This window comes from Panthera tigris, chromosome A1 (assembly GCF_018350195.1).
Source record: "Panthera tigris isolate Pti1 chromosome A1, P.tigris_Pti1_mat1.1, whole genome shotgun sequence".
Classification (NCBI taxonomy): Eukaryota; Metazoa; Chordata; class Mammalia; order Carnivora; family Felidae; genus Panthera; species Panthera tigris.
The window spans coordinates 101,054,370-101,077,521 of record NC_056660.1 but is presented as its reverse complement, the minus strand read 5'-3'; the positions used below and the strand labels follow the sequence as shown (position 1 = coordinate 101,077,521).

General features: G+C 39.2%; 1 protein-coding gene across 3 annotated transcripts in view; it reads left to right on the top strand.

The window, feature by feature from the left end:
- CEP120 (centrosomal protein 120) overlaps nucleotides 1-23,152 on the top strand; it is a 74,105-nt gene that overhangs the window by 15,086 nt on the left and 35,867 nt on the right. For all 3 annotated transcript variants that reach the window (XM_042982838.1, XM_042982849.1, XM_042982856.1), the window contains exons 6-15: nucleotides 1,719-1,867; nucleotides 5,729-5,926; nucleotides 8,150-8,377; nucleotides 9,362-9,578; nucleotides 10,649-10,826; nucleotides 14,094-14,243; nucleotides 14,967-15,149; nucleotides 17,121-17,217; nucleotides 17,316-17,468; nucleotides 18,261-18,350. In XM_042982838.1, coding sequence (XP_042838772.1) covers nucleotides 1,719-1,867; nucleotides 5,729-5,926; nucleotides 8,150-8,377; nucleotides 9,362-9,578; nucleotides 10,649-10,826; nucleotides 14,094-14,243; nucleotides 14,967-15,149; nucleotides 17,121-17,217; nucleotides 17,316-17,468; nucleotides 18,261-18,350 — 1,643 coding nt within the window. The remainder of the gene's footprint in view (nucleotides 1-1,718; nucleotides 1,868-5,728; nucleotides 5,927-8,149; nucleotides 8,378-9,361; nucleotides 9,579-10,648; nucleotides 10,827-14,093; nucleotides 14,244-14,966; nucleotides 15,150-17,120; nucleotides 17,218-17,315; nucleotides 17,469-18,260; nucleotides 18,351-23,152) is intronic.

The following is a 23,152-nucleotide window of genomic DNA, read 5'->3' as shown; positions in this document are numbered from 1 at the left end:
TATGTATATATATATGTATATATATATATACACATATATTTATGTATATGTATGTGTATGTATATGTATATATATGTATATATAACACACACATAGACACCTTTATGGCTCTGTTTATTTACACATTTAGTGAACAGCATACATTCACATTGACACCTTCATTCCATCCAGTCTTATATAAGAGTTTTCCTAGTTGTTCTTCCTTTCCATACCTGTAACTCCCTGACAATGGGAGACCTGCCATAGTTATTCTGCTGACTTCTAAGCTCTGCTGACCTTAATATTTCATGGCTATCGTTATTAAAGTGATTGTCAGATACTGTACTAAATGCATTGCCTTGATTTAATCTTCTAAACGACATAAAAGCTTTGCAGAAATAAAAATGGAAGCTAAAAGAGATCATATAGTTACAACATACAACTAGCAAATGGCAGAACTGGGATTGGAACCTTGGTCTGTGTTACTCGAGTGTCTCTGCTCTAAACCATGATGCTATTTTTATTTACTTATTTATTTTTGAGAGAGAGAGAGAGAGAGTGTGTGTGTGTGTGTACATACCTGCTCAAGTGAGGAAGAGCCAGAGAGAGAGGGAGACGGAGAATCCTAAGGTGTCTCTCCATGCTGTCAGCACAGAGCCCACTGCGGGGCTCAAACTCATCAACCACGAGATCATGACCTGAGCTGAAATCAAGAGTCATACCCTCAATTCCCTGAGCCACTCACGTGCCCCTCTTATATTTTTTTAAAGTTTTATTTATGTATGTATGTATGTAGGTATTTATTTTGAGAGAGAGGGAGAGAAGAGAGTGTGAGTGGAAGAGGGGCAGAGGCATGGGTAGAGAGAGAGAAGCTCAAGCAGGCTCTGGGGCAGAGCCCATCGCGAGGTTTGATTTCACAACTGCGAGATCATTACCTGAGCTGAAAGGAAGAGTCAGACACTCAGGATTAACCCTGCATATTACCCCTCCCTCCATCCCCCATCAGAGTCCGAGCTGTCTTTTAGCTAAAGAGTTTTGTTTGAGACTCATTTTCAAGCCAGAGGTGCAATTTGCACCTCAGCCTGGAAAATTGGAATCCGGAGAGGATTACTTACTGATAGGGTATGTATATATATGAGGTGCGAATTCTGCCACTTCTCTTCTCCTAATTGGTTCATAGTTTCCTCTTAGGAAACTATCTCACTGTTTAGCGTGGCATCCAGTAAGCCTCTGCTTAGCCCTCCAGCCCCGTGACATGTGCCTTCCATGTCGGTCATCACCCTGTGATCAGCACCACGCCTACCTCACTTCTCCAACCACAGACTTTCGCTTCCTTCCCAGTCTCTGCAGTGCGGTTCCTTCTGCCTAGAACACTCTTTTCTACTCCCTTATCCTGTGTATGTTCACCTTTCTCTTCTTAGCCACATGGAGTTTATTTTTCAGTTCCCAGTTGAGATTCACTGCCTTCAGGAAACCTATAATGTCTTTTCTTTGTGGTTTATTTATTTTAAAAATATTACTGTATTCCAAAATAAGGCTTTTATGTGCAGAAAGAAAACAGTGCTTAAGTAAGGTTTTTTTTTGAGGGTGTTAAAAACAAGAAAATCCAAGGAAACCTTATTGAGATACTATATCCATGAAAACTGCAAGCAAGATACAAAGCGTACCCAGCTTCAAAACCTTCACAGTAGTTTATGGCACACTGTGACATAGTTTAATTGTGTTTTTTCCCCGTAAAGTACCTGCCAGCTTGTCTGGCCTCAACCCCAAGGACATTGTGGCAGTGCTGAATGAGGAGGGAGGCTACCATCAGATCGGACCAGCCGAGCATTGCACAGACTCCTTCATTATGTCAGTGACCATAGCATTTGCCACCCAACTGGAGCAGGTAAGACTTTCCTTCTGATTAGTGACTCACAAAGAGTGGAAAACATTGACTTTTTAAAAACTTGCCTTTTGGGTATTAAAAAGATGTGCAAGTGGACTGTTTTTTTTACTTTAAAAAAATGTAGAAACATGTTTCCATTCATACCAGAAAATATTTCTGCTTTAAGAATAAATTGGTATGATGTTAGTAGTAAGAGAATGAATTAAATCTCTGGACATTTAGAAGAAAGCCCATCAGTAAACACTGTTTCCCGTTGTACCATGTGGCATTGTAAAGACTGGTCTGAAAGGATTTTTCTTTCTAAGGATTGAAATATTTATTTTTTGGAGAAATGTTCAATGTTGGGAACACTTGGTCCCAGTCATACTTTATTGGGTATCATGTCTGGAATTAGATTTTACCTTATTTACAAACTGGCAAATTAGCCAGTTAGAATTTCTTGGACGTTGCCGGATGACAGGAGGTTCCTGGGTCAGAGACAAAGGACTGTATTACTCTCGGCACAGCAGACATCAGCATCTGCATATTGCTTGCAGTCTTCGTTACCCTAGGTCCCAAGGGGTGACATCGAGGGGCCTGGGTTGCTGCTGTACAGAGTGGGTTTCCATCACAGCTGAGGAACACAGAACACTTTGATTGTAAGTCGCCTGGTCTCCCCAGGAAGACACTTGACCTAATCCTTCTAGGTTACCAGCTGTATAAGCAACACAGGGAAGTGGCCTGTGTGAGGGTGGTCAGTGCCCCAGCAGGAAGTGCAGGGACTCAAGACCCACGTCAGCATTGCCTCTTCCCAAAATGGCTTAGCACAACATGAGCTGGTACTTCATTGTCCTTCTCAGGATCTAGCCCAGTTTTCTTGACATTATGTTGGTCGATAGCAGCTGAAGTAAATTAATCTTTTCAAAAATAGAGAATATGGCTCATGACTTAACTTTTTACCATATTAATAGCTTTCTTAGAATTGCAAAGTTCCCACATAGTCAGCATTTACAAGTGAAATATGAGTTAGTGACCACAGATTTATATGACTTGCGAGACTGTCAGGTAAAGATTTTTCTCAGGGAGTAGGTATAATTTTGTCGCACTAAATTCGTGTTTTTGCCTTTCTGTATCACTTTCTCTATTTTTCTTCTCTTCATAAAGCCCTGCCTATGGATTGCTCCAAATATGCCATTCTGGTTAGAGGGAAGGTTAGTTACTCAGTTTAGTTTTTAAAAAAAACCCTCAAAACCAGAATAATTGCCTGTTGGCTCTCGCTGCTAAAAATTAAGCCAAAATGGGTTCCTCAGAAACAGTAAACAGAATTACCATGGAGCCCAGCAGTTCCACTGCTAGGTGTGTATCAAAAAGAATTGAGAACAGGTGTTCAAACAAAAACGTGTACAGGAATGTTCATAGCAGTATTCACAGTATCTAAAAGGTGGAAACAACCCACATGTCCATTAGCAGATGAGTGGATAAACCAAGTATTTGTGTGTATAATGGGATATTACTCAACTCTAAAGGGCTGGGGCACTGACATGTACTGCATCGTGGATGAACATCGAAAACCTGCCAAGTGAAAGAAGCCAGACACGCAAGGTCACGTAATGTGTGATGGCATTTATGTGAAATATCTAGAATAGGTGACTCTATAGAGCCAGAAGGCACATTTGTGGTTTCCTGAGGCTGCAGGAAGGGGGAAATGGGGAGTGAGTGCGTAACAGTTATGGTATTTGTCTTGGGGATGGTGACAGCCTCACGGAGCTAGATGTGGTGACCCTAGATGTGGGCGCATAAACGACATTGTGAATGTACTGTGTTACTGAAGTGTGCGTGTTCTCGTGGTTATGGTGTTAGATTTTCTGTTGTGTATTTTACAATAATTAAAAAACAAAAAACTAAGTCCAGTAGTGTATTCATCTTTTGATACTGTTGAATATTTATTGTTTGCTTTTTTCATTTTTTGAAGACAAACCTTTTTTTTTTTTTTTTTTTTTTTTGGTACCTGTCTTAATTTTTGTTGAGAGAGTGCATGAGCAGGGCAGGGGCAGCGAGGGGAGAGAGAATCCCAAGTGGCTCTGTGCTGTCAGTGCAGAGCCTGATGTGAGGCTCAATCCCATAAGCCATGAGATCATGACCTGAGAAGAAATCAAGAATTGGATTGAGCCACCCCACGTGTCCCAAGCCAAGCATTTTATAAATTAGCCATTTATTTTTTTCTCTTTGAGGCAGTGAAAGGTTGTGTGAGAAAGCATTTGGCAACAAACAAACCAACGAAAAATACCTTTTCAGATGCACATCAGTGACTTAGAACCCAATGCTATCAAGTGGTAGAATGGAGGAGTTAGTTTGGGGCAGCCACCAGGCGGTGATAATCGTGCCTTCCTCCTTTTCTTAGATACTGAAAGTTGAGGGTTAAAAAACAAACAAGGATGATAAAGGATTTTTAAAAGAATCTTTTCTTAGTGGAATTACTTAAAATGAAGTACGCTATGAAATATCTAAGGACCATCTTTACTTCTTAAAATTTTTATTGCTTTGTGATTATGGAAGAAACCAAAGGGGAAAAAAAAAGTCTCTTGTAATTGAACTCAAAAATAATCACTGGTGACAAGGTACTGTGTTTTTTTTCTTCAGACATTTTCTTGTTCACATAATAGCTGACTGTGCTGGGTGGTGGTGGTGTCCACTTGAACATGTTTTTTCTCTTGTAATCCTTTTATTGACCCTAAAAGAAATGGAAGTACAGAGGGATAGAGCACTTTGCCCAGAGATTCACAGTAAGCCATTGATGGAACCAGGATTGGGGGCGTAATCCAGAACTTGCTCTTAGCAACTGTCACTGTATAAATGCTGCCTCTCTGTGTATAAATCTACATGATTAAGATCTACTCAAATACATTTTTTCTCAGATTCATGAATGTATGGGACTAAAGTAAACATTTACATGTAAAAATATACTCTATACGAAAGGAAAAATCGCTACTGAGTATTTACTATGTTATTTTACACAAAATAAGTAATTTTATTGAATATTTGCTATATACTGAATACGGAGCTGCTATATTCTAAGCGGTTAATTCTTTTATTTTCATGAACCATACAAACTGTCCTGTAACTTCTCTTGGCCTAAGAGTATGTCTTAGATAACTTCCATGTCAGTATATCATTATTTAGCAGCCATATTGTATGATAACTAAAATATATTTAAGCCATCCTCTACCGATGAATACAACACTTGTTATTTTTAACAACATCCTAGTGAACACTTAGGGTCTGTTGGATATTTTATATTTTATGGGACAGGAATCTGTGTTTCCGCCATAGGTGGCCATGAAGCTGCCAGTTTTGAGCAACAGGAAACATCCTTTTGCAACTGTTAACTTGTAGGTTTCCCAATTTTGACAGAGTGTCTAGAAAGCTTTTTTCTCAAAGGCGTGGACTAAGGTGTTACATTAAATAGCCTGCCTGAAGTTTGTTTAAAACCCTCCTCTTATGTATGAAGACAGTGGCCGAGTAAGAAGATGAAATAAGGTATACGGAAGTAAAGAAGACTCAGTTTAAAATATGTGACCGCTTGCTTCTAAAAGAACTTACACGTACTCGTTCATGGATCAGTTGGATGAAAAGTAAACTTTAAAACAAAACATATCTCTTAAAAAATATTTTAGTCTCTGGGCTTTTCTAAGGTAAACCTTGAAAAGTTAAACTAGTCATGAGGTCGTAATTTTTCAGAGATTAAGAAATTTTGAGTGATTTTAAGACTTTGAAATAAAATCAACATTTTAGCGTAAATTTTAGAGTTCATCAGACATTTATAAGCCTGTGTAGTGGTTTATAAATGAATACTCTTTTTTTTTTTCCTCCTTAAATGCTTAGTTAATTCCGTGTACCATGAAACTTCCAGAAAGACAGCCTGAGTTTTTCTTTTACTATTCTTTGCTGGGAAATGATGTTACAAATGAACCCTTCAGTGATTTGATCAACCCAAACTTTGAGCCAGAGAGAGCATCTGTTCGAATACGTAGCAGCATAGAAATTCTTCGTGTTTACCTGGCACTTCAGTCTAAACTACAGGTAAGTACGGCAGGAACTCTTTTTCACTTGAGATTTTTTTTTTTTTTTAATGTTTATTTTAGAGACAAGAGTGTGAGTGGGGGAGGGTCAAAGACAGAGGGAGACAGAGAATCCGAAGCAGGCTCCAGGCTCTGAGCAAGCTGTCAGCACAGAGCCCGACGCAGGGCTCGAACTCACTGACCGTGAGATCATGACCTGAGCCAAAGTCAGATGCTTAAGTGACTGAGCCACCCAGGTGCCCCAACTTGAGATGATTTTTTAAAGCTTCATAGAGGTACCAAGACTCTTATTTGAGTAGTGAAGGTCATCTTTCCCCCACATCTTGTCATTTTTTAGGAATTCTCCTGGCTTGTGAAGTCCCTAGTATAGCCATTACTTGAGAATTTTAGGAGATACACCTCTTTTCATCATAACTGGGTAAAGAAACGTATCTGTTGACAGTCTGTGTAATAGAAAATGTATAGAGAGCCTAAAGTTGTGAGCTCAGGGAAGATTTCATCATTAATTAGGGGGCTTAGTAGTCATACACAGATCACACCCTGGATTTCAGAATGTATATACCTAATTGCTATTAAAAGCTAAGAAAGGGGTGCTTGGATGGCTTAGTTGGCTAAGCATCTGACTTTGGCTCAGGTCATAATCTCATGCTTTGTGGGTTTAAGACCCACGTTGGGCTCTGTGCTCACAGCTCAGAGCCTGGAGCCTGAAGCCTGATTTTGATCCCGTGTCTCCCTTTCTCTCTGTGCCCCTCCCCCACTCATGCTCTGTCTCTGTCTCTCAAAAATGAATGAACGTTAAAAAAAAAGGCATGAAATAACCCAACTTTCTAAAACCTGCCCTTGAATTGAGGAATTTTGTCAAATAACATTCTATTGGACTCTCTTTAAGTGAAGCTTACTCAGTGAATTTACTATTCTTTGTTTTATTACAATTGATTTTAATCAGACTGAAATGGGGTAGTGTAATAAAGGATTAGGTAGTCATTTTTTAAAAGTGATTAGTCTTTAGATTTTGCTTGCAATTTGGGTGGGAGGTGGGAAGAGCCTTTAAGAAATTGTAATAGAGGTATATTTTGGATGTGGTTCTGCTAAACTCAGGATTCTAAGTAGCTGAATACAATATAAAATGATGAACTGCTTTCTTCCTGTATTTTATCTTTTCATATGGATTTTACCTTTCTCCCATCCAAGTACTAACCAGGCCTGACCCTGCTTAGCTTCCGAGATCAGACAAGATCGGGCGTGTTCAGGGTGGTATGGCCGTAGACTGGATTTTAGCTTTCTAAACATCTTGAGATTTATTCCACATCTAAAATACCAGTCTTTACCAAAGTATTGACTTCTTTCTTACTTTAATTCTCCTAGACATTTAAGTCGTAAAAATCCTTTCTCTCCAGCTCATTAACACCATCACACCTAATAACATTGAGACTAATTTACAAGTCATTGCTGACATTAGAACTAAAAATAGTTTCGTGTTGTGACTGCTTATTGTGCATCTGAATGCCAGTACAGGAAGGTAAACAAGTTGATACTATAGTATGTAGGTGATGGGTAGTTTCGAAAGGGGGTAGTGTTGAAGTTTTGATTAGCTATCAGTAATAAACAGTACGCTCCACCCGAGAGGTACTCTGTTTTACCTTGTAGCGTTAAACACTGTTTTATATGTGAACTCTGAAAAGCAAGAAAAGAGAAAGAAACACTAAAGATGTTTTATGGGCAAATAAAACAGAATTATTTCAAGTTCTTTACTTTCCAGATAGGGCTGGAGCTACTAACTTACTTATTATTATTATTATTTTTTTTTTTTCACAAATGTTGAGATTAATTTTGAAATGGAAATAGAAACATTGCTTGAGGTATTTGTTTTCTATTTACGTTCATGTATTCATGATATATTTGCTTATGTCAAAACAACCCAGTAAGATATTAAAGTAACCATAATTCCTGAAGGAGAAAAAGGTGATAACATATGATTATACAACACTGGAAGAAGAAATGAAAAAGAATAGCTTTATTATTGAGTTCTTAGGAAAGTTTATGCCTTATCAACAGTTTGCACAATCAAGTATGAGACTCTTTGACGCAGTCGCTGCAGGTCAGTAAGATAACCTGCATTATACTTCCCTTCTCTGGATCATGTTATAAACTTTGGTTAAAGTTGATGTGTTTAGGAGAAAGGAGAGACCATAAGGCCCTATTCCGATTTTCTCTTTCACATCAGATCCATCTTTGCTGCGGAGACCAGTCACTTGGAAGTACAGAAGTGCCCTTAACCGGACTGCTGAAAAAGGGGAGTATGGAAATCAACCAGCGCCCCGTTACAGTTGAGGGTGCTTTTATTCTTGACCCTCCGAAGCGAGCCAAGCAAAAGCTTGCACCTATTCCTGTGCAGCTGGCCCCCACTGTGGGCGTGTCTGTGGCTCTGCAGAGAGAAGGCGTAGATGCCCAGGCAAGTAGTGACCCCTCCATCTCCTCCTCCAGCTTCTGCACTGTCACTCCGGTGTCACTCGTGACGACCGATAAAAGTTGAACTTCAAGAGTGACCTAGCGTAAGCAAGTATTTATTATTCTTAATTAGTGGCCTCCATTATAGGTGTTTCTTTTCTGGAAAGTACTGTAGCTGCCCTGGCTGTAGTTTATAAGTGATAACACGGCCTTCACGTACCGTTTTCTCCTATGCTAGGAATCTCCCCTCCACCCCCCCACCCCCCAGGTCATGGTCAGTCACTGGCAGAGATGGACCACATTTCTGGGAATCTGCACTCATGGTATCATTTTGGTGGACTCAGCTTTAGCTTAAAGACAGCGTTCTTGGTTCATTAGTGCTTTCTGGTCCCCGTACTCTCTTTAGGCAACAGAGATGGTATTTGTTTGGATGTATATGTTTTTTGATTGTATATAGTCCCAGAATCAGCCTCTGTGTACTGTTCTTCTGAAGAGCTGATCTTTATGTAGATTACAAATGACAGAAAAACTGATGTGAGAGTTTGAATATATATATATATATGTTAAAATACATATATGCATATATTTTTAGAAGGAAGTGGAACAAAGGAAGAAAATCATGCTAGATCTGTTTTTATTTTGGTTTTGTTTTAACATAGGCCTCCATTGTATTTATTGCCTTGGTAACAATAACCTTTCCCAGGGACGCCTGTCCCTGACTTCTTACACCAAATATCCCTTCTTACCAGTTAGCATATATTTTGGTACTCAGCTCTGGATATCCTGTTTCCTTCCTGTCCATCTTCCTTTTTCTGGTTCTAGATGCTATACGAAAATTTGCAAATGATGAAGAAAAATAGACTAGGAATATCTAAAGTGGGAAGGGAAGCTATTACTAAAAAAAAAAAAAAAAAAAAGTGACTTTTTTTTGCTTAACGATGAAGGAAAGTGCTTTGCGAATCATACTTTATTTAACAATTATTTTTAGTCTTTAATTGAATTAAAGACCCAGAACGAACATGAGCCACAGCAATCACAGAAGCAAGTTTTAACTCCTGTAAAAGAGAAGACGCTCGCTGGGCCAAAGTCACCAAGCGTGTCCCCTGTTCCACCTCAAAACCAGTCGCCTCCAACCCAAGATGATGCAACCGGAAGTGAAGTGGAGAGCCTGCAGTATGACAGGGACATGAAACCAAACGCAAAGGGTAAGACCTTCTCACACATCTTCCAAGCGTCCGTTTTGTAGCCATCTACTTAACGATGAAGAGCGTTTTCACCGTTTGTCAGTATGTTGTGAGTTTGATTTTCTTTCAAGAGCCAATAATGTGTGGTGATGTAAAAATTCAGTTTAAATGGAATTGAATTGAATTGAAATTGAGTCTGTAACTTCATCACAGAATTGGCTAACAGGTAAGAATTGTTCAATTACTTTTATTTTAGACACAGCTTACTGAGAAGAAATGACAGAAAATAGTTCTCGCTAACATATTTTTCACTAGGCAACGCTTGAATATCTTGAATCCATTGGAATTTTAGAGAGAAGAGCTACTAACTGCCTGTTGTACCCATTTGGTTGTACCCATTTGGTACCATAACCAAAAACTTGTTATACCCATTTTTGATGCTAAAGTTAAGGGAGAGCCTGAGAATGGTTTGACCTGGTTGTGTCAATTTTCCACCCACTGCACTAGGACCCGCAGTTAGATCTTGTAGCGGAAGTAATTAGAACAGTGTTCGATCAGGAGTCGGAAGTTAAGGTGCAAGTGATCCCTCGGTCACTCAGTAGCTGTAGGACTTGGGCCACTCGCTACCCATCTCTGGTCTGCAATGGGACTGGAGTAGAATTCTCTTTTTGTCAGACTATGTCCTGTGTGCCTTCCGTAGCCAGAACCGTGTCTTCAGAAGTGATGTAATGATGCCTGCATTAAGTCTGCCATACAACCCCTCGAACTCGAAGTTAAGGTTAGCTGCCTCTTGGAAATAAGTTGGCGCCTGCTGGGCTGCTGTCGTATATTAGCGCTTTTCTGGTGTGCAGTCGATGTGGAGAGGGGGGCCTTCTTTACACAGTTCTAAAAATGGGAATTAAAGCCTACCTAATTTGGGGGCAAGTCACTTTAAGAAGTTCCTATGCCTCATTTCAGAGGTTTATGAAACCAAATGATCACATTTCTTGCTTAGAGGGAAATGAGATGGTATCTTTAAGTGAGGTAAATAAAGGAAGAGAAAGTGTTACCGAGTGGGATTTTTTTCTCTTAAATTTTTATGTTCGTTGTAGCCATGGGTTCTTCTTTGCCTCTTCCGGTGGCCCAGCCAGTGACCACAGCCACTGCTTCAGAAACCGCCTCGGGACAGAAGATTGCGGTGCCAGCGACATCACATCATTTTTGCTTCTCAATAGACTTAAGGAGTATCCATGATTTGGAAGCTGGTTTTCCAATCAACTGTATGTTAAGGTGTGATATGATTTTGCTTCAAAGTATTCTTTTCTGAAGAGCAGTGCCTTTTCTCTACTTGGGAGTTTCAGAGGGAGAAACATCACCAGAGAAGTTAGAACATTCGTTAAACCCTGTGGACTGAAAAAGCCTGCAAGGTTCTGTCCTCATGAGTTCGAATTTCAACAAGGGTGCGTCGGTGGCATTGGTGGTATGAGAGGTGGTGATAATTGTAGGTGCTGGTGATAATTTACTACTGCTTCTATTCAAAGAGAGCGACTCTTAAAATGTGTTGTTTCAGAAGGTCACCTGGGTGGCTCAGTTAGTTAAGCGTACGACTTCAGCTCAGGTCACAATCTCACACTTCGTGGGTTCGAGTGCCTTATCAGACTCTGTGCCAACAGCTCGGAGCCTGCAGCCTGCTTCGGCTTCTGTGTCTTCCTCTCTCTCTGCCCCTCCCCCTCTTGTGCTCTATGTCTCTCTGCCTCTCAAAAATGAATAAACGTTAAAAAAATGGGGAAAAAAAAGCATTGTTTCTAGAAAAGGTGTCACGGCAAATTCAGGGAAGTGTAATATCTTGTTTTTCTATGAAACTGTATTATAATGGGAAGTTGTATCTCTACTACTTGATAAATGAGACTCTGAGAACCATCCTTAATGGGCTGCACGTGGAATGTGTCTACCCTGCTCCATATAAAGAATTGAGATACTTATATATTTCAGTCAGTTAAATGGCTCTACTCAGTAGCCTGTTACTAACAATAATACATTTTCATAAACCTTCTGGTTGAAATGTATATCAAATGTAATATATTAATGTGTTTTAGTTGGGAGTGGTTAATTGTTCCTTACAAATTTCTTCAGAGCAAGCACTAGCCTTTCTAACAAGGTTGGTGCTCTTGATGCAACTAAAATGAGAAAATCTTTCTGTCATCTTGGACTGCCGTTTCCAGGAACGTCCACAGCTACGCACTGCTTCCTGCTGGTATTTGAGGCATTCCTGCCTTTCAAATGCATAAGTTAACTCATACTTGTATCTACTCCTTCATGTCTTAGATTCCTCTCCAGCTCTATCCACAGTCCTCGCAGCTTGGATGTGAACGATGGACAAAATCAAAGGGACCCAGTACTGGGTGTGACTGTGAATTCACAGAATGGCATTGTTTCCATCACAGCTTAAGTTGTACTGTTTACCTCTTCTCAGAGGCTGAGAATAATTATTAATATGTTATTTGAAAATTGAGGGAGAAAAAGCTTGTCTCCAACAGACAGAGCTTTTCTCAAAGGGTTTATAAAACCTCTCTTCAAATTGTTTTTAGAAAAAGAATTATTACTAGTATTTCTACTCTTTTTGTCTTCCTCTGTTTTTTAATTTATTTATTTTATTTATTTTATTTATTTAGAGAGAGCACGAGCAGGGCAGAGGTGCAGAGGGAGAGAGAAAGAATTTCAAGCAGGTTCCAGGCTCAGCGTGGATCCCAACATGGTGCTCCATCCCATGACCCTGGGATCATGACCTGAGCTGAAATCAGGAGTCAGACGCTCAACCGACTGAGTCATGCAGGCGCCCCTATCCCTCTACTTTTTTAACTGAGATCTCTTTTCTGCTGCTACTAGAGAATGTGATCTTAGGGTACCTAGAGATAGTGTTGGCTAGAAGCATAGAAATATCGAGGTGATCTACAGTTAGAAGCTGTGAGGGGGAAGCCTTGTACTAGCCCCCTTAGCAGGCGTGCATCCTAGTTTTTGTGGTTCCGTCTTGTCATATGGGCTATTTGTTTAATCATTAAGTGCCCACATTATGCCAGCAGTGTGCCAGGTATTAGGAGTTTATGGGCCACGTAAACAAAGAGCTCAACCTAGTGAACAAGACAGACTGAGAAATAAGTCAACATACGAGGAAGGCTAGACATTCGCTTGGCAAAGAAAAGGGGAAAAATACTCTAAACCGAGGAAACAGTTATGATATGCTTAACACTCCACCTGGAATTCACTTGATGATAAGGGCCGTTGGTTCTGTCTTTGAGTCATTTTGTGGCATTTTTTAAAACACTGGCCATTTAACTTTCTGTTTGATAAATTTTATGTCATCATGCTCTCACTGGTGTGAAACTGGTTGGCAGCTGTGGAATGGGATTTGTGAGATGAGCTGATTTCACTGCATGTGTCATTATGTAGGAATGGAGTAAATGCACGGGATTCTTGTTGCAGGAAAAGCAGTTTTCGTTACTAGCCTTTAAATTCCCGTTTTCATAACGCATAACGAGACACGAGATGAAACTGAAGTGAGCCTCGAGTTGTCTTTCTCTTTGGCTTTAAATACAGAGTAAGTTCAGCAGTAGTCAGACATGTTCCCATTTAATCAGGTGTGGTTTCTGTGAAGAAAGGAAGAAAGAGTCTTGTCATTCCTTGAATCACCTGCTTCCATCCTTGATTCTCAAAGACAGAATCTTACCATGGGTGCACCCTCTGGGAGGTGACTAGGGGTTTTCAGCCCATAAAAATCGAGACATGATTAAAAAATTTTTTTTCATGTTTATTTATTTTGAAAGCAAGAGAGGCAGAGCATGAGCAGGGGAGGGGCAGAGGGTGAGGGAGAGAGAGACTCCCAAGCAGGGTCCACACCGTCAGCACAGAGCCCGATGCGGGCCTCGTTTCCACAAATGATAACATCATGACCTGAGCCGAAATCATCAGCCAGATGCTTAACCGACTGAGCCACCCAGGTGCCCCAAGACATTATTAAATAAATAAAGTAAGTTTAGAAATTAAATTCAGCAGGTATTTCCTGAACATTTACTGTATGCCAAAAAGTGCTTATTTTTGCTGGGAGGGCAGAGATGAAAAACACAGGAGCCATGCCCCCAAGGGACTCCTGGACAAAGGGCAGCTCGGTCTTCGTTTGGCGTCACTGTCATTCCTAAATTTTAGAGTCATTGGGAGTGTATGAGAATGATTCTCTCTTCCTTTTTTGGTGTTACAGCCTTCACAATACCAGACTTCTTCTTGCCCTGAAGTTAAGATTGCTTATAAAGCAGCTTTGGGAACTAGTGCTATATACACATAATGCATTTCCTCTAGAATTGCTGACAATATTTGCAGAATTTTAAAGTTGATGACAGGATTTGAACCACAATGTATTTGTACCATTTACGTATTCTAAAAATTCTATTTGTTATATCCATTTTATCCTTTAAAAAAAAAAACCAGATTAGAAGTCTCATCTGTAACCTGTATCATAGGTTGTTTTTTTTTTTGTTTGTTTTTTGGTTTTTTTCTAAATTCTAGGTACTCCTATCCATTCTTTGGTAGTGCAGCTCCTATTATGACAAATCCTCCTGTAGAAGTTCGCAAAAACATGGAAGTTTTCCTTCCACAGTCTTACTGTGCATTTGACTTTGCAACTATGCCTCAACAGCTGCAGGATACTTTCTTAAGGTAACGTAAATATGGTGTGTATGACACGAAGCCACTCTTGAAAATGCGTATCTTGTTACTGACAAGAGGAATTTCTAGAGATTTAGATCCACAGCAGTTAATGCATCTGATAACTTGGACACACACGTATTAGTAATGTAATTAGTAATGTCTGTGACGTGGGTGCTTCTGCTCTGAAGTTTTATGAAGTTATGGAGACTCTTTGCAGATTTTCATATCTTATTTGTCTGAATTTGGAGGTTAGAACTGCGTTAAATACCATCTGTGAGTAAGGAAGACGATTTGAAAGACTACTGTCTTGTTTTTCATAATATGTGAAGATCAGTAGGAACAAGCTATTTAGTTTTATCACGGATGCACCAGTTGACTGTAGTGAATTGGTTGCTTTTTCTGTTGCCTCATCTGTATAAAATGAAGGTGTTATTAATGCACCTGTCTGAAATGGATTTGTGAAGAAAAAGATCTGAAACGTCTTTTTACTCAATTCAAGTGTGTATATTATTTTACAAGGAGAAGGAAGAGTAAAAAATAGCACTTCGTGGGTTTTCTTTATTGCACAGAAAGAGGTATAGAAACTGTAATGGTATTTTCTGTTTGTTACCCGTGGAATGGAGCCTTTCCGACCCAGGTAGCAGAAACATCTTGGTGCTTGGGGAACTCAAAGAGCTACTACCAACTTGTTCAGAAATGATAAGATATGAACACTTGTTTTCTCTTCCTTAGGATTCCACTGCTGGTTGAATTATGGCACAAGGACAAAATGAGTAAAGATTTACTTCTGGGAATCGCCAGGATCCAGCTTTCTAACGTCTTGTCTTCAGAAAAAACTCGCTTTTTAGGTTCCAGTGGTGAACAGTGTTGGCGTCAGACGTACAGTGAAAGTGTGCCTTTTATAGCAGCACAGGGGTAACGGATTTCCCAAAATGTCCATAGCCTGCTTTTTGTTCTCATTGGCTGGGTATAGCCTTACGCTTCCCTGTCGTCTTGGTGGTGATGGTCCTTCTTTGACCTCGGGGGGCTGTATTCTAATTGGCTTTTTAGCACTGTTTACCTTTCTGATCCTACTGTACCCTCCAAGACTCTTAACACCTAGGATCTTAAATGTTTCCCTCCTCTCTGTTAAGCCTGACGGTTTTAATTTCCCGCTATGTTGTTTGGTTGTGTGTTTAACAATTCAAGGTCAGATTTATAATGTGTTTTTACATTATTTTGCTTTGGGAATGACTGTTTTTCTACTTGAAAATATTTTAACTTTTGCTTCAAATCTATTTTCTGAGAATGTTACAAATGTTGGGCACTTTTAAAAAATGAGTATGGTTTCTATGCCCTGGAATCTGGTGCCACCATGGAAAACTGAAGTTCACATACCTTACACAAAATACATCTATTTTATTTAATTTTTTTTTAATGTTTATTTGTGAGAGAGAGACAGACAGACACACAGAGTGAGCGGGGGAGGGGCAGAGAGAGAGCGAGACACAGAATCCGAAGCAGACTCCAGGCTCTGAGCTGTCAGCACATAGCCTGATGTGGGGCTCGAACTCCCGAACTGTGAGATCGTGACCCGAGCCGTAGTCAGATGCTTCACTGACTGAGCCACCCTAGGCGCCCCAAAATACATCTATTTTAAATACGTCTTTTTAAATTTAGCAGTAGAAATTTAAATACACTTTAAAATTATACATCACATGCCTTGGTTTTTGAAGCATAATTAGAATGTACAAAGAAATCAGGCTCAGTAAAAAGCCGAGATCTAAAAGTAGTATTTAAATCCCTTCCCTTGATCTTCCCCATCTATAGTCCCTTCCAGAGAGCAAAGAATTAGTAAAACTTTTATTCACTTGGAGGATCTGGCAACAGGTGTTTTAGAGAAGCACATCTTCTGGTGAACTGAAAATTCTTCCAAAAATCCTATTCTTTTGTCGCATTAAGTAGAACACAATGAAAATAATCAAATCATTACTAGTTATTTTAAATCTGTTGGTTATGAATATGAACTTGTGTTGCCCTGCTCTGTAGACAGAGAAGTTTTAGGAGACTTAGTGCTTTGGTGTATTTTATTAATTTCTTCTAAAAGTTGTGAGATTAGAAGAAAATGTAAAACTGATTATTAAGAGTTTATTTGTGTGGGTTCCAGTCATTGAAGTTTTTGCTTGACCAAGGCTTTATGGAATAGATTTTAGACAAGGCCACGTTTCTTGTAGGCAGGAGCATATTTTCCTCTGATGTTCTGGTAAATGCTACATGCAGCTGTACGAGACAGATGCTCTTTATGATAAAAATAACATATAATTATCCTATTTTTAGGAATTACCCTGAGGCAGTGCTCACATCCAGTAAAAGATTTATGTACAAATGCTTCATCCCAGGAAAATAGTAGAGTAAGAATTCAGAAGAATCTACATAATCAAGAGTAGGAACATTAGTTTTTGTCTTAATTTTACTGTGTAATGTTATTAGTATATTTTACAGGCATTAAAACTTCAACATTTTTGAATGAAGGTTGATGACATGAGAAAATGCTCCAGATGTAAATGGAGAAAAAGGGACAATGTGTATCTGCATGTGTATCTGCACATACGTAAAACAGAAGAGAGGAAGGAAATGAAAGTTTAGCAGTAATTACCTTTGGGCAGTAAGAGTTTAAATTTCTCCAAATAATCTATAGCTCATGTAGGTCTTCTTGTAGTAAACGTAGGTCTGTATATAAGAGTTCCGTGATCAGGTAAAATGCATATATGGAAGGTCTCGAGGTTTGAGTAGTGCGAGTGTCAGATACAAGAAATGTGACCTACTCAGTGCTGTAACATTGGGGAAATAAAAGGAAAAATCATAGTGTTTCCACAAATTTTAAAGTATTTCTGACTTCATGTGTAGGTCAAACAACAGGATAATGGATCTTTCTTACACAGTAACTCTAGAAGATTATGGACTAGTAAAAATGCGTGAGATTCTTGTATCTGATTCATCTCAGGTAAGTAACAGTGAATGTGAAACAACATGACTGTAGTGGATCGAATGCATTGTGTGTATGAGTGTGTTTGTTTCAATATGTTTTCATTCATGTCTTAGGGTTTATCTGCTGGGCAACAGAAGGCATGTTCCCTTCCTCCAGCACCTTGTCCTTCAGAAATCCAGACAGAGCCTCGAGAAACCTTAGAATACAAAGCAGCACTAGAGCTAGAAATGTGGAAAGAGATGCAGGAGGACATTTTCGAAAATCAGGTTACCTTTTAAACGTTACTTTCAAGCCTTTTTTTTAAAATTGGTTTACTTAGAATATTCTTCTTCTCCATAGTACACTTTTTTTTTTCTCTCTATTCCACGGGTACCCTATCTAGCCCTCTTAATAGCAAGAATACTTTACTCTGAGAGAAAAACAGAATAAAAAAATAACTCGATAAATGATAGTTTGGCAGAAGCCATGCAGAAGGATCCCCTTCTCTATGACTTCTGGACAAAATTAGGACTGAGGGTTCGAAGTCAGTGTTTGAGAAAGTGAACATTTCTTTTAATTTCAGGCCCTCATTTACCATATCCTCCTGGAGCCTAGAACCATCTCTCTTTACACAATAAAGAGAGAAAACAGGTCTTCACTTCAGTTTAAAAAAAATTTTTTTTACATGTTTTATTTATTTTTGAGAGAGAGAGAGAGAGAGAGAGCGTGCGCAAGCAAGCAGGGGAGGGCCACAGAGAGAGGGAGACACAGAACCCGAAGTAGGCTCCAGGCTCTGAGCTGTCAGCACAGAACCCCACACAGGGCTCAAACCCATGAACTGTGAGATCATGACCTGAGCCCAAGTCAGATGCTCAACCGACTGAGCCACTCAGGCGCCCCATTTTAGTTTATACTCTTGTGGGTATCCCTTGCTTCAGGCATTCTTTTTGGTTTGTTTTAAGAATAAAAGAGGAGGTCTGAAGGAAACATACTGGTGATCAGTAGTATTTAACAGAACTGACTGATTTGTGTGTTTGAAATATTGATGTGCTTTTTGTGACTTTTTCTTCCTTGTGTAGCTAAAGCAGAAGGAATTGGCTCATATGCAGGCTCTTGCAGAGGAATGGAAGAAAAGAGACCGAGAGAGAGAATCACTCGTAAAGAAAAAGGTAATAACTTTTATAGAAAATCTGTGGAGTAACAAAGTACAACGATTGTATACTGTTTTGGATAAACTGAATGGATGGGTCAGGAGTAGGAGGAAGGCCTTTCTCTGTAAGGTATTGGCTGCTTTTTTGATTTTGAACCCTGCAAATGTATTATTTGTTCAAAAAATGAATACTCTAGGAAAAAAGCCTACCTCTGTATGAAAAAAGAAGATAGCACCTTTTAATCTGTTGCTAATCAGATGCTAATAAAAAAGCATCAAGAACTTAGAAGGTAATTTTAAGAATTTAATCCTGGAATAAATGACATCTTTAAAAATGAGACCATCTGATCTTACTCCAAAAAGCAAAAGTTCAGTACTTAGCTATTTACACTTAAGTTATTGAGTAAAACAAAAACCCTGAAAATAACACTTCTTTCAAATACTGAAATTAAACTCTCATACAAGTGGTTAATGACATAGCTACAAACGGAGAAGATAACCAATGGCAGGATGGCTTACTGCCCTCCACCAAGAGACTGGAGCAGGATGCAGACTAGAATATTTTCGAAAGTTATTTTCAGGGCTCTGACCAACCAGTTACATTTAATACGTAATTATTGGCACACTTAGGTTTTTTTTTTTTACTTGTTTTTTCGCTATGCTTGGGTTTAAATCTGTTTTGTTGTTGCCTTTCCATTGTTCCATCGTTTCTTAGTTCTTTTTTTTTTAATTTTTTTAATGTTTATTTTTGAGAGAGAGGGAGACACACACACACACACACACAGAGAATGCATGCGGGGGAGGGGCAGAGAGCGAAGGAGACACAGAATCTGACGCGGGCTGCAGGCTCTGAGCTGTCAGCACAGAGCCCTACATGGGGCTTGAACCCATGAACCGCAAGATCATGACCTGAGCCGAAATCAGATACTGAGCCACCCAGGTGCCTTCTCTTAGTTCTTTTTTTTTTTTTTTTTTTGGTCTTTTCCTGCTTTCTTTTGGATTCATTGACTTTTCTTATGATCCCATTTTATTTTTACTATTGCTTTATTACCAGTGTCTGTTTCATTGCTTTTTGGGAGGGTTGCTTTAAGGTTTAAAATATTCAGTTTTAACTTATTATTAGCACACAACTACTACTATTAGAATTAATTATTGATGCTAATAATGCTATTATACCATATCACATGTAGTGTAATAAGTTTACATCAGTGTATATCAGGCATGTGTTCTTTGTGTTGATACCATCATACATTTTGCTTCTCCATAAATTATCCTAAAATATATTTTTGCTTTTAAGAGTTAGTTTTTATTTTTATTATTATTTTTTTAAATTTATTTTTGAGACAGGGAGAGACAGAGCATGAACAGGGGAGGGTCAGAGAGAGGGAGACACAGAATCTGAAACAGGCTCCAGGCTCTGAGCCATCAGCACAGAGCCCGATGCGGGGCTGGAACTCACGGACCTTGAGATCATGACCTGAGCTGAAGTCGGCCGCCCAACCAACTGAGCCACCCAGCCACCCCAAGAGTTAGTTTTTAAAGAAAACTTTGAAGCAAAAGCCTCTTTTATTAACCACATAAATAACATTTCTTGTAGTATGGGTCTGATGGCTATATATGCTGTTAGCTTTTGCTTGAAGAAGTGTTTATCTCTCATTTTGAAATATATTTTCACTGGGTGTAGAATTCTGGGTTGACAGCTTTTTGTTTCAATCTGTAAAGTTGTTACATTAGCATGTTGGCTTGTTTCGTTCTTGATGGAAAAATCTGCTGGCCTTGTTATCTTGGCCCTCTATCTCTGTAAGGTCTCTTTTTTCCTCTCACTTGGTTTAAGATTTTTTTTCTTGATCCCTAGTTTTCAGCATTAGGAATTTTTTTTTAAATTTTTTTTTTTCAACGTTTTTTATTTATTTTTGGGACAGAGAGAGACAGAGCATGAACGGGGGAGGGGCAGAGAGAGAGGGAGACACAGAATCGGAAACAGGCTCCAGGCTCCGAGCCATCAGCCCAGAGCCTGACGCGGGGCTCGAACTCATGGACCGCGAGATCGTGACCTGGCTGAAGTCAGACGCTTAACCGACTGCGCCACCCAGGCGCCCCTCAGCATTAGGAATTTGATGGGCCTGTGATTCTGTGTGTGTGTATGTGTGTGTGTGTGTGTGTGTGTGTGTGTGTGTTTATGTGCACCCTGCTTGGAGTCTTGGAGCTGCTTTGGTTATAGGGTTTTATCAAGCTTGGAACATTTTGGGTTTTTATTGCTGAAAATTTTTTCCTGTGTCTCTTTCTCCTCTCCTGATTAGAGTCCTGCGTGCATGTATTGTACTACTTCATATTGTCTCAGAGAGAATTGAATTATTTTTTAAGTCTTTTTTTTCCTCTCACTGCTTCATCTTGGATATATTTTATTGCTGTGACTTCCGGTTGACCATTGGTTCTTCTGAAGGGTCTGATTGGCCACAAATCCAATTCAGCACAATATTTCCTTTCATATACTGTATTTTTCATCTCTATAAGGTTCACTTAGGCCTTTTCCTTTTTTTTTAAGCACTTTTCCTCATGTTCGTGTTTTCCTTTACATTCTTGAGTATCTGGAATATATTTACAATACGTTATCTACTAGTTACAACGTGCGTGTCATTTTGAGGTCTCTTTCTTTTGTTTTTTTCATCTGGTTATAGGGGACACTTTTACATTACTTTGAATGACTGGTAATTTTTTCTTAGATGCCAGAAATTGTGAAGTTTACATTGTTGATTTCTGGATCTTGGTGTGTGAGGTTATTTGGGTTGAGTTTGATCCTTTTGAGTTTTGCTAGGGCAAACTGAGAAGAGCCTGTAGCCGTGGCCTGTATGGTAAGATGCCTAGCATATGACAATCTCTCCCCTCAGACCAGGAGGAATGCCCACTATTCTCATTCCTGACTGAGCTCTGGGAATGCTCTATCTTCGAACTTTCCAGTGGTACTTTACCTAGCCTCACAGGGTTTCACCTTGGACTGGAGGGGACTACTCTGCTGGTCTCCAGCGCTCACTTTCTGCACATCTCCCTCGTCTCCTCACCACCTCGAGTTCCCGCAGCCTCTTTAGTCTCCTCTCTGCTGCCTCAACTCAGCAAGATTGAGAGGCTCTGCTGGGTGTCCTCTTCTCTGAGCCTTAGTCTGGAAAATGCTAGAGTTATTGTAGGGCTGGACTCATTCATCTCTGCTCTGTCGGTGGTGATGGTCCTGTGCTGCCCATTCTCCAATGTGTAAACACAGTTGTTTCGTGTATGTCGTTCCATTTGTGTTTGTAGAGGAGGGCAGGTAGTCTTTTACGAGTAGACCAAGCAGAAGTCCCCAAGGCCTTGGACTTTCAAATAACTGTTTCAGTTTTATCGCCCTTAATTCACAATCATTAAAAATTTGAAAAACCAGTGGGTTAAAACAAAAAATCTAAAAAAAGAAAAAGTTAACAGTACTCCAAACCATCCATTCTTAAGAAGTGTTCAAATAACCAAACTTTAAAAACTAGAGGCCCTCACACATATTTAAGCAATATACTAGTTTTCCTTAAATGTGTCTTTTATATTAAGTTGGATTTACAGTTCTCAGGTATCCTTTATTCATTGAATCTGAGTGAGCTATCAAATATTTAATTTTTTAGAATTTTTCATTTAGCTTTTAAGGTAAGCAGAGTTTATTGTGGAACCATTTTTTTTAAATGCTTTTGAAGAGTTTTCCTGTGTTAAGTTTTGCAAAAGTCAAATCAGAAAAACTTTCTTAGTTAATATTTTGACAGATCCAACTTGTGCCATAATTGATCTTTCTATTGCAAAAAGAAAACAAAACAGTGTCTGTATAATGGTTGAAAAAAAAAACTCAAAGTAATTTTTGCTTGGTTGTCATTTTGATAATTATCTTGTCGGTTACCATCGTGTACAATTTCTCCCACCATTTCAGCTTGAATTGTCTATTTCTTGGCTAGTTTATAATAACTCTGCTTAGAAAATGAAATACAAAGGGTACCTGGGTGGCTCTGTCAGTTAAGTATCTAACTTGATTTTGGCTCAGATCATGATCTCACAGTTGATGAGTTCAAGCCCCACAATGGGGTCTGTGGTGAGAGTGTAGAGCCTGCCTAGGATTCTCTCTCACCCTCTCTCTCTGTCCCTTCCCTGCTCACATGCTCACTCTCCCAAACTAAATAAATACTAAAAAAAGAAAAAGAAAAAGAAAAAGAAAAGAAAAAGGAATATGAGGTCTGTCTAGTAAGTGGCTATTTGAATTAGTCTTGTCAAAAACTTGATAGGATTGCTGGTTTTTTTCCAACCTAAATACATTTCAGAGTAACAACTCATCCAGCACAATGTGTGCCCTGTCGTGTAAGAATATGGTCAGCTAGGATGTGATCCATTTCCTAAAACTTCATAAGCCACTGTAAAATTGATTAATTAGGGAGAAAAAAAGCAATGTTTGCCTGAATAGGATGAAATCTTTTCAAGCTAACTTCTCTGAGAATCCCCCTGTGTGATTACTACATCTACAGTGTATACGCCTTTTCTATTGATTTATTTTCACTTTATTTACCTGATTGTTTTAAAACAACGTATAACTTCTTCAGTACTTGGAAAACTTACCTGAAGGAGTCTCGGTAATATTGGTGGAACAGCATGCAGTCATCTAAATTTACTTCTGCTCTTCAGCACAAAAGGAGTTAATAGTAAAATGGAGCTCATCTACTTACTATGAGGAGGTTTGTCCTGCCTGACAAGGTGCTAACTAGTTAACAGCCCACCAATTCAGGAAGCAGTAGTGAAGGGATATATACAGTAAATAAAATTACA